The sequence below is a fragment of the Carcharhinus amblyrhynchos genome, chromosome 8, assembly GCF_965287045.1.
Source record: "Carcharhinus amblyrhynchos chromosome 8, sCarAmb.v2.hapA, whole genome shotgun sequence".
Lineage (NCBI taxonomy): Eukaryota > Metazoa > Chordata > Chondrichthyes > Carcharhiniformes > Carcharhinidae > Carcharhinus > Carcharhinus amblyrhynchos.
Window position 1 is genome coordinate 26,299,468 of NC_137331.1, and position 12,378 is coordinate 26,311,845.

The 12,378-nt window shown below is 41.4% G+C and overlaps 1 protein-coding gene across 2 annotated transcripts in view; it reads right to left on the reverse strand.

Moving 5' to 3' along the window:
- Nucleotides 1–427: 427 nt before the first annotated feature.
- Nucleotides 428–12,378, reverse strand: part of dok6 (docking protein 6) — a 382,866-nt gene continuing 370,915 nt past the window's right edge. For both annotated transcript variants that reach the window (XM_080193779.1, XM_080193781.1), the window contains exon 8: nt 428–10,993. In XM_080193779.1, the coding sequence (XP_080049905.1) occupies nt 10,854–10,993 (140 nt within the window). In that variant the 3' untranslated portion in view covers nt 428–10,853. The remainder of the gene's footprint in view (nt 10,994–12,378) is intronic.

Sequence of the window (12,378 nt, forward strand, 5' to 3'; positions counted from 1 at the left end):
AAACCAATTGAAAGAAATTCAATTCCAAATCCTAGGCAATGAAATCAATGTCATTCATGAAGCATTTTAGATTTCTTTCCAGTCTAACAAGGTCACCAATGCCATCTGATAAGCTGAATACATTTGACATCTGGACATATAGGAACATGTTCCCCATACCTGTAAGCAGAAGTACAGATGAGGAAGTGATGGAAATGACCTAAGAAAAGAGGAAATCAGTGTATAATGTCAAAAAAGGAAGTTAAAACTAGAAGCAGGAGTAGCTCATTCAGCCTGCTCCACCATTCATTTTGATCATGGCTGATTATCAAATTCAATATCTTGATTCCCTCTTCCCCACTCCCCCCTCTTTAGCCCTAGAGCTATATGTATATCCCTAATCCCCCTCCCTCCCTCATATCTCTTGAGCCCAAGAGCTATATCTCATTTCTTCTTCAAATCACACAGCATTTTGACCTCAGCTACTTTCTACGGTAGCGAATTCCACACATTCATCACCCTTTGGGTGAAGAAATGTCTCCTCACCTCAGTTCTAAAAGATTTACTCCTTATCCTCAAACTATAACCTCTAATTCTGGAATCCCCCATCATTGGGGACATTCTTTATGAATCTACCCTGTCTAATCCTGCTAGAATTTTATAAGTTTCTACGAGATCCCCTCTCACTCTCCTAAACTCCAATGAATACAATCCTAACCGACTTGGTCTCTCCTCATATGACAGACCTGCCATCCCAGGAATCAGCCTGGTAAACCTTTGCTGTACTCTCTCTATAGCAAGGACATCCTTCCTCAGATATGATGCAGGGGCCACCTCATTCGATCAGATGGTGAACTGAGACAGTTATTGATGGGAAAATCAATGGAAAATGTAGGAGATGGAGGCAGAGAGCAAAATCAATGATGGACAGAATTAATTGGATGCAGTTAAATTGTGTAGATTGTGTAAGGACAGGTCAAAGGTGGAGAATTCATGAGGGAAAGGTGACATCAGTGAGTGAGTAAAACAGGTCAAAATTCTACCATTCTTCATGATGCGCAGGATGCCTCAGGACTTCAGAAGACTGAAGCAATATTACATGAATAAGCTTGTTTCTCTCACAAATGGAAATTGGCAAATATAGTCATGGATGTTGAAACATCATCCAAGTTCTACCCAGATATTATGCTGACATGGTACATAGTAAAAGAAACCAAAACAAGTCAGCTGCATGACCTGACATTGCTTCTGAAAAGATGAGAATTAAAATAGACTCATGAGTTCATACTAGTGCTAAAAGTCCCCACAGTCAACACACACTACTACATCCACTATCACTTTAAAAATCGCTCCAAATCTGCACACTAGTACTAATAAAGCTCTCAGATAAGTGAGATGAGTAACCTTCAACAATCAATATATTTATACTTTTAAACATTCTCCTAACTGACTGTACGATGAAAGACATTATAGCAAATACTGCAGATACAATTTCCTTATTTCCCAACTGTTAGGAACATTGTATATTTTTTGAGTTGAATATATATACTTATGGAGTAAGAAAGGTAAAATGATTTCATTTTAGGTTTTGGTTATTTAAGAGCATTGGTGCCCAGAAATTTGAGTGGACCTGTGGCTCAAAGGCTGATCTTTTACGTTTGTTTATGAACACATTTTAATGAGGGTTTACAGCCCTGAAGCTAAAAAGATGGAGTAAAAGAGATTAGCTGTTTAAAGATTTTTGGGAGAAAACTGGGTCGTTGCCTGGCAACAGTGGTCAAGAGACAATGGATAAAGACAGGGAAGACTCTCTCTGTTGGAGAGTCAGTGAGGGCTCATTGGGCCAAATGGCCCCTTCTGCACTCTAAGAATTCTATGATTTCAGAGAGGGGTTTTTCAGCACCCTCAAAAGAGAAACTTACAAAGCCCACTGGATTGCAGGTAACTGGATAGTCAGTTTAGGACTCAATAATATGATCAGTTTAACAGAGTTGTAACCAAAGCAGAGTTTGAAGTGGGGTTACTTTTGGGCGTCTCAGGGAGAAATTCGAGCTGGATGAGAAAACCTTTTGCACCTAATCCAGTCCCAATCAAAGAACCCCTCAAAGAGGTGGCACGGTGGTTGGCACTGCTCCCTCTCAGTACCAGGGACTTGGGTTTGATTCCTGGCTTGGGCACTGTCTGTGCGGATTCTGTATGTTGTCCCCATGTCTGCATGGGTTTCCTCCCATAGTCCAAAAAACATGCTCAATTTTCCCTCAGTGTACCCGAACAGGTGCCAGGGTGTGGCAATGAAGGGATTCTCACGGTGAGTGTTAATATAAGCCTACTTGTGACACTAATAGTTAAACTTAAAACTTTGTCTCATGATTGATTTGTGCATCTGTAAAGCTATTGCTGGGCGAAGGAATATTGAGAAACAGAATCATCACATTGAAATCTTTCCAACCTTTTTTCTCTGATTTATTATGGTTCATTTTTCTTACTTCAATAAATATTTTATCTTTTATGTTAAAAAGTTCATCAGCAGACTCCTGTGAATTTGTTCAGTAACTTTCCTCCACAGATTTTTTATTCTAACAGTTAGGATGTATCAAGCCAGGTTTTATTCTGGGATCTGACATGCCCAGTATTAACATCAGATTGGATTGTAACACAACTGCCAGCTGAAAATCGGGAAACTGAAGGTATTTTATTTTTGTCGCACAACAGTATAATTTATGAATGTTAAGCTACCAACTGATTAAACATCAAGATGTTAATTACAAAAACAACTGCACTGCAAGCACGGGGAGGGGAGATGGACTGACCTCCAAAACCTTTTTTCTCAGCAGTGATCTCTCTCAACAGATGCTGCCTCACCTTCTAAATATTTCCAACATTTTCTGCTTTAATAGCAGAAACATAGCACTACCAATGGAAATGGCCATGTTTATTTGCCTGACGCAGTTACATACGCACCCTGGCAAGTGTCGAAAATAGTTAGTAGCGATTCTTGGAATTTTCTGATTGTCACAGGCTTATTCAAGTAAACCACGTGTTTCTTGGCTTCCTGGTTAGAGTTTAAACATCCTGGTAGTGGGTTAAGAAACTGAGCTGTGGCATCTTTTGACACTGTTTCTGCAGATGAATTAGGCTACAGCAAGATGTCAGAAAAAACCTGTAATGATTTTAGTCAGGCAATTGAAGTGGGCCTGCTAGAAGATGAACTCCCTGATTAAGAGCTGAATCAGGGAGCCTCTTGCTTTGAATTTAACCAGGAATGTCAGTTCCTCTAGGACTCCTAGTGTAGACTGCATGTTGTTGTTTAACTCGTAAATAAAAGGATTTTGGTAAAAGGAATTCTGCCTCTGAGAACTTCTTACAAAGCCTCGGTTCAATGAAGACATGGAGTGAGATTTTACAGCCTCGCTCATCCCGAAACCGTGAAATTCTGCATGAGATCAACGGACCTTTCCATGGACTGCCCCTTGCCTGTTCCAATTCCCCCAGTGGATGGGATGGTAAAATTCTGGCCCTTTTTTTTCCTGCAGCATTGATGATTAAAGTAACAGGACACAGGGGAAACTTACTGGTTTAACACTATAAATAATCCGAATGAAACTGATTGTCTAATAAAATTAATGTAGTTTACGCTTCATATTTCACTTGCGGAGTTGATAGATTTCTCCCACTTTACCCTGATCTATGCTGTCACTTTAACCACCTTGAAGTTGGCATAACGCAAGGAAAGCTGTTCACCAACTATGTGAAGTGCTTTAGTTAAATATGCTTGGGTCTGTCCTGAGGTGTTCACTATGGGTTGGTGTGCAGAGGACATGCACACTTTCCAGTAGGCTTGTGTGTAGAAAGTATTCCCAACCTACTGGAATTGCTCCTGGTGTAATTCCAGAAGGAGATTTTAGACACCTGAGATGATCATTAGGGGTTTTAGATCAGATGGCTGACCCCAACGATGATCAGAGAGCAGGTACGTCACAGCTATTCAACTGCATCACTAGAGACTGAACAAGAACTCCGATTTATCTGTTCTCAGGTAGGATGGGTCACATTGAGTTACAGTGATTCCCATATTCTCCAGTTTATTGCAAACGCCCCAATTAAGAACAATACGCATAACATTGTCTCCACAGGACGCCCAACATGTGAGAATTTCTCCACATGTTGGATAAGTTCTTCACGGATTGTGAGGCTCTGATTGCATTGAACATTCAAGGCACATTTGTGGTTTTTGTCCTCTGTTGGATTGGAAGCCACCTTTGACTCCTGTTAAGCGATGGGAGTTGTCTTCATCCCCTTCGTGACTTGCACAATACTGTCAAAGTCAGGCTGATTATAACCATTTACTGGTTGGCTCCAGGGTCATTTGGTTAAGGTGTCAAACCATTTGTGACGATAAGAATCAGGGGGCTGCCGGCAGCTCATTCTGGGATTAAATTGACAGGCAAGGGATCAGAGAAAAGGAGAAAGTGAAGCATCAGGATGGCTACTTCTCTAAGTATCAGACCCAAGGCTGGATGGGCAACATTGTTCAATGTTGTTAAGTTAATCACTGAAATTTTGGTTGCCATTCAGGCCACACCCTTCTTTGGCCCAGCCATCCGTTCCTTGATCTTCTCAATTTTAGGATTTTTTAATGACATTTGCACGACTATCTTTTCTTGGTGGCTTCCCTTCTCTCGGTCACTGTGTCTATGTCTTGGAACGTACTCCACTGATAGTTTTGAACACTCACAAAATCACTACTTTTCCTTGTTTCCAGGAATCTGCACGTCTCATATTCAAAGGCTTAAACATGTTTCAAAAACCATGCTTTACATCCATACAAAGTTTTTGAACACTTCACAAATTCCAGCTACCTTCTCATTCCAGGGGATGTGCTTCCAAACATCGTTCAAATTTTAATCTGTTTTTCACACTAGAGCCAATCTAATTTTTAAAATCTTTTTCTCAGTACATTCTCTATGACCCAACATCTGCTGAGTGTTTGACCTCATCTCCATTTGTTACTATGATCACCCTAACAAATGCCATGTCATGTAACATTGGCAAGATCTTTGTAGAATAAAGCACCAGAGTGATGCATTGTGCTACTAATTTTCACATTGGTCAACAAATTCAAGGGATTAAGTAAGATGCTGTGAGTTGCAAACCTCTCGAACCAGCTGGTCAGTTTAAGCCATCGCACCATTTGCTTTGAGCGAACAGCATCTCCTCCTTATTATCTCCACTGGATTTTCATATGAAATGGCTACTAAAAAAAACCAGAGGGAGTTATATCTAGTAATTAAGGGTGACCAATATCTTTTAGCCAATTTAATAATTGATATTCCAATGCCAATCAACATCACTGGCCCTGTAAGGTTCCATTTTTCGTCATTGTTGGTTAAGATTTGAATCATGTTAAATTCAAAATGCTTCAACCTTTTTCTTACTGCTCCCTTCTCTCGTTTTTCTCTCTCACTTCATCTTATTTTTGTTTCATTCTCTTTATTTCTTTTTCATCCACATTCTCAGTTCTTCCTCAGTTTCTTTTTTAATCCATTCATCTCATTGATCAAGTTCCGCTGTTCACTAAGATCCCAGGCACCCTACTGCCTCAGCCAGGCCTTGATCAACTTACACTTCCAGTAAGGTACAGCATGAACATTTGCCAAGTGTCTGGATGAAGACAATGGTCTAACTAATAATATCCAACCCATTGTGATTCATTTCCTGGATTTATAGGAACCAGTAGCTATAGTTCTCTCATTTTCAGCCATGCTTATGATAATATCTGCATAGATCAGGTTGTTAAGCTTTTTGTTTCTGAGCTTTAAATCTCTTCTAGTGCTATCCTTATAAGTATCCAGAACAATACACAAACAGACAGGGAGAGAAGGCCAATCAGATGATTTTCTCAATCCTAAGCACTACAAATACATTGAGTCTTCTCATTGCGGCATTTTATATGTCATAATATTCCTTAGGATGCTTTATGATGTTTGAAGAAGTTATGAGTTTCATTTCCTCATAGCAATTCATATCGACTTCTGGAAACAGCTGCCAGCAATCTGTTAGAATTAGAAATAAGTGTGGGCGGCACAGTGGTTAGCACTGCTGCCTCACAGCGTCAGGGACCCGGGTTCGATTCCTGGCTTGGGTCATTGTCTGTGTGAAGTTGCACATTCTCCCCATGGGCTTCCTCTGGGTGCTCCAGTTACAGTCTGAAAGACTGTAGGTGTGTTGGCCACGCTAAATTCTCCCTCAGTATGCCCGAACAGTCACCGCAGTGTGGCAACTAGGGGATTTTCAGAATAACTTCATTGCAGTGTAAATGTAAGCCTACATGTGACGCTAACAAATAAATTTAAGAAAGTCTGTTCTGGCTATTTCTCACGATAATAAGCACAAGCATCCATTTCTTCCCTTCGTCTAGCTATTCCAGTTTATTATGCCGGGACTTTCTATCCGTTCATGCCGGGAGGATGTTCAGGTCCCGCGGACCGTGCACACACGCTGCAGATTTCCTGGTGATGTGGGGTAGAGTCAATGGGAAACCCCATTGACAGTGACAGGACCAGAAGATCCAGCCTTTGGCCCACAGCGTGCTGCCTCCCATCACACACAACAGGCCACAGGGAGGCCGCTGAATCCTGCCCTTCATCTTCTTACAGACCTTAAGAGATATTGGAATCATTTGGATTCCGTTCTCTTCTGTTTCTTTTTCCGATTCTTCGCGGCTGTGCAGCTGAATAATGTTGACAGGACACAGGGGTTCTGTATTGGTTCTTAGACTATTCAGCTCATCCAACTTTAATGGTTTTACTTTCAGTCAAGGCAACGGCCGGGAATCTCCAGCCCCTCACCGCTCCCCAGCGGTGGGTTTCCAGTGGGTCACCATTGGCTGATGGGCTCCCGGGAGCATGGGCCGGCGAACCATGGGAAACAGTCACCTTTGGCGATGCCATGGCAGGCAAATGGTGAGCCAGAAAATCCCAGCCACTGCCTCTTTCACCGTTGACTGTCTTAACAACATTCCTTTTATGAGCTAGAAAAAAGCCTCATGAGCATGTTGCTTCTCTTGTTTTTATTTTCTAACGTTGCTTCTTCAGTTCTTCCGACTTGGCATTCCTGATTGGCCTTTGAACTATCTTATCTGAGTTCCTCCCCCTTTCACACGTGGAGCTTCTTCTGCTCATTCACAATGAGGTGTTAAATCAAGGCCCCCGTTAGGAGAATGGAAACAATCCCATGCCGCTAACTAAGAAAGAAGAAATTCTTTCAATGTCACGGTCAATGTTACCCTTTGAGGACAGCATGGTGGCCCAGTGGATAGCACTGCTGCGTCACAGTGTCAGGGACCTGCATTCAATTCCAGGTTTGGGTGACTGTGCGGAGCGTGCACGCTTTTCCCATGTTTCCTCCGGACGCTTTGGTTTCTTCCCACATTCCAAAGGCATGCAAGGTTAGGCTGACTGGCCTAGTGTTCAAAGATATGTAGGTTAGGGGGATTAGTGGGATAGGTGTGCTGACCCAATGGGCCGAATGTAGGGATTCTATGAAAATGTTGATTTATTCATGTGGGTCCTCGCTGTATGTCAAATGGTTGCTGTATATACCTACAGAGCAGTACTTTTCAAGTATTCCACTGGTTATAAAATTCTTGGGATTGTCCTGAGGATGTGATTAAGTGCTACATAAATAAAATCTGTCTGGCTCCTTGTGCGTCCTTACAGGATTATCTAGGAGATATACTCTCACTGTTGTTCTTATAAGTTCACAAGACATTGGAACAGAATTTGGCCATTCGGCCCATTGAGTCTGCTCTGCCATTGGATCATGGCTGATATACTCCTCATCCCCATTTTCCTGCCTTCTTCCCATAACTCTTCAACCCATTACCAATTAAAAATTTGTCTACCTTCTCCTTAAATCTATTCACTGTCCCAACATCCACTGCACTTTTCGGGTAGTGAATTCCACAGATTCACAACACTTTGGGAAAAATAGTTTCTTCTCAACTCTGTTTTAAATTTGCAATTCTGATCCTAAGACAATGGCCTCTTGTCCTTGAATGCCCCACAAGAGAAAGCATCCGCTTCACACCTTTTATCATTTTGTATACCTCAATTTGATTTGCCCTTCTTAAATGGGACATTTTCTTTGTCATTAGACGCCAATTAGCTCTTTAATTAATTGTTGTCCATTACACATCTCTGAAACAGTTGTTTCCAAGTTTTGCATTGACGGTTCCCATATATCCCAGGATATTCTGTTGCTTTGGCTAAAAGTGGTTTAGCATTTTGATATTCTGTGACCAATTCTGGGGCGTTGCACGTCTGATGGTGACCCTTGGTACCTCACAGTAAAGATCCTCTCACATACCTATCTGAGATTGTGCTGCTTGTTTCTCACGCTTGCAACACTGCGTTCATGTAATCCAGATTTTATTGAGATTATTACTCCTGATGTTAAATGTGTGAGTTCAACCCATCTTACTTTTTCCAGTCCAAGTGTCTCTATTTGGTAGCTTTTGTTTCTACTAGGCTAGGAATTATTGGTTTGAATAATTCTTACATTTTGACAGCCTATTTTGTTGGTCCTGATAAGCCCAATTTAGTTTAGTTGCTTGGATGTTCTCAGAGTGGGGCTCTGAATCATTTTGTGGTCCAGGGTCCCTTCCCTTTCTCCAAGGGGTCATACTATGTGGTTCATTTTCCTCCCTGGTAGATTGCCAATATTTCACTTGAGCTTCTGGAATGAGCAATGTTACCGTCACCTCTGTATTCACCCTGCAACCTTCCACCACAATCTTTACAATGCTTGCTTCTCCTCCCCTTAGCAACAGTTTTCTTTTTTAAATTCAACATGACTACACTCCCTGGTTTGCAAAGCGGGTTAAGAAGTGTGGCAATTCCGTTTTACCAGAGAGCCAGGCCCCTTCAAACATCTACGTTGGTCAACAACTCCACAGCATGCAAGCAACAACTCTTGAGACAGTTTTGCCAAAAAATATTAACTTTCTTCACTGCGCATTCAGAATGAGAAAGCATTATTCCAAATATATTAACTGCTAGACTGCGAGGGTACCATCCACATGCTGAGGTTAAAGTTGCCATTGGGTCAGTTAGATTGTGGGGTACCCTTCAGTTCAGTGAATGAGAAGATTATTTTCCTTTGCAAAGGGAAAATTCTTTTAGGCGACATCTTGCTTCACAGTTTGACTGTTGTGTCTTAACCTTCCCAGTTTAGTTAATATTGGATCTTTCGTGGCGTGGCCTTTGAGAAATAAGGAGGCTTACCTATTTCATACACCACCTGAATGAGCATCGTGCAAGCTGTCCCAGGAACCCTGAACTCTGGGGCTGCACTTGTATAACGGGTACAGCAGCACGCATTGCCAGCGACACAAATTAACATGCATGGGCAGAGGGATGTGTTTGGATTGCGGATGTCCAATCTCCGTCGGCCTGAGTGACAATTACTCACAAAACTCTGCAGCTGCTGGAAATCTGAAACAAAATCAGAAGCTGCTGGATATGCTCAGCAGGTCAAACAGCATCTGTGGCCAGGGAAGCTGCCAACTTCACACTTCCAGGTGCCCATCCTTTATCAAAACAAACATGGCTGCAGATGCTGTTATTGAGAAGCTCCAGAGTTTTCTGCTGATATTTTGGCAATCTCTAATTCATCTATTCTCCAGCGCTACAACTCAACTCAATCTCCCCAAAGTCTCAATTTTTACAAGTTAAGGAGCTGAAAAGTTGGAGCTTCGTAAAGCACATATAGCGGGGACCTAACTTTTTTATGATAATCAATTGCCACTGAAAGGTCAGTGACATTTAATATGGCCCCTTCTGCAGGTAAATGGCTGGGTTAGACAATTCTCAGATTGCAAGCAAGTGTTCAGAAATGAGCTCGTGTTCTATGGGTCCAACTGGGAAAAGGATACTGTTATGTAACATCAGGGTGTTACGCCATCAGTGCTTCCTCTTAAGGGAAGAGGAACCTGATTACTAACCTGTGTTTGCAGAGGATATTGGGCAGAACTTATCTTCCAGAGACAGTTTCCGTTCTGTTTTCTTTGTACTGCCATTTCAATGGTCATTAAGTGTTTTTAGCGAGTCATTAATTGCTCTTGTTTCTCCTGCTGGACAGCCAAGTATTCAAGCAGAAAACCATTTTGAATGGTCCACTTACAAAAATCGTCCTTTGCATGGAAAGCATGCGCTGCTCCCTAGACCAGTCACTGAAAACAGTCTGCCAACGTGCAACATTTGAGCCCTTATTCTTTACAAAGAACATTCAACCCAATAAACAAAAAGGATGGCCTCAAAAAAGCCTGTAACCTGACCGCAGATGAAATAGTTTTAAAAATCCAGGGTATTTTCTTTTCTTTACAAAAATGATTGGATAAAATGTGTGCAATTGCCTGGCTGAATCTGAAAGTAACCACCTGAATTAGTATTAGTAACAAGACCACTGTGTAACAGACAGCTGTGGCAGGTACAGACAGTTTGACTCGACCACTTCTAGACATATCCAAACAAGCGTGCTTCACATACAGAAGCTTTGTTTTACAGCAGTAGGATTTTAAAAAATACTCTACATTGCATTTTTCTTTACATTAAACACCACTTCCCGAGGAGGTATGTAAGTGTTAGCAGGTGGGGGAGCCAATTAATATAAAAAAAGATTTCTTTTTTTTAAGCCTATGAATATTCGGTTAATCACCTGAATGTTTCAAGTACAGCAAGAGCCACACAAGTCTGGTTTTGTTTCACCTGTATTGAGTCCACGACCCCCTCACTGTTATGTATTCAGGCTTCCCTTAGTACAAGTGTGGCCTGGCTCTCACAGTGACGCTTCCCATTGTTCTGACGGTGTACACATCACTGGGCCAGCCCAGAGCTGTAGCTTGATCCGTAGCCACTAGACGGAGATAATAGGTACTGGTGCTCGTGACTCTGTTCTGAGATGTAATTGGGGAAGGTCTGTGCCCGAGGAACCTTTGTCAAGGTTAACTCATTTCCTGTCAGGGGGAAGAAAAAGTTGTTGCATTACAAGAATGGACATGACATTCACAAGGAGTTAATTCCTCTGTTCTCTAATAAATAACATTAATAACAGCACAGGCACAACAATTTCAAATTTCCTCTCAAATTCTTCCAAATTTTCAATCTCATCCTGTGCTCCATATTCTTTGAATTATCTATAGGATTAGATTAAACAAGATGGATAACAATGGTTTGAATAGCCCCATTTTGTGCTGCAGATGTTCGTTCAATGATTTTCAAATGGTGCAGAGGTTTTGAGAACTCTATTCTCTCTTTTCCTTCAGAGCTCCTCCAAATAAAACCTTTATGGATCATTCAATCTGATCTACTTTATTACTAATGATTCTGCCTTGCACTTGCAAACTTCTTTCCAATTGCATACTTCCACTCCTTTCAGAGTCTGAATGTCTAAACCTGGATTTTCTTCATTTGTTTCAATGGGATAATAAAACATTTGAGAGTAACATATGATTCTGCTGGGTGCTCAAAATGGACGGTAGTAAATCTTTTATCCAATTTATATTCTAGGCAATCTCCTTTCCCACTGACTTCTGCTACCATCGATTGAAGGCAACCTTCAATTGCATCATTTCTTTCAGTACTTTAACTTCATAGGGCAGAGTGTTTGACTTTGATGAGGATATACAATGGACACTGGCAGACTGACTATCCTTTGAATTTTGTTTCCCAGTGACTGCACAGAAAAGCAAATGGGTTGTATACAGCATTGCTACCTCCCATTTTGTACCACATCAAAGTTGAAACACCTGTTGGTCATATTTGTAAATCTCTCATTGCTCTCATTCATCTTCTAAACCTTCACTTCAATGGCCACATCTTAGTACTTCCTAATCTATTAACATGCTTGGTCTTGTTATGTCTTCCAATCTCAACTAGAACTCAGGTAGCTTCTCCATGTTGAATCAGGTTGAACACTTTTCAACAAATCTCATCTTCCCATAAAGTCCAAAACAGGCCAACAATTGAATATCGCTATTATATCTTGAGATGTTCTTCTATTATAACTCTTTCATTCCTGGGCAGGAGAAGAAAACACTTGGGGAGCGGTCTTACCAAAACAATTCTAAGTGCCAGATACGTTGATTTTTTTAGGTGAGTTAAAAATCCAATCTTACTACACTCTAGAGGAAAAAAAATGAAGCAAGACCTGTTTTCCGCCAGCAGAGAGAGGGATTGAGGCCTAAGTGCCTGAAAGCCGGCAGCTTGCACCAGAGGGTGCCATTGCACATGCATACATCTCTCTTCCTGTCATCATGGACAGCACTGTGTTGCTGGACTCAGGGACCCTCCTAAGTTACCGAGTCAGATTGGTACAGAGAGTGGGATTAGAGAATACAGG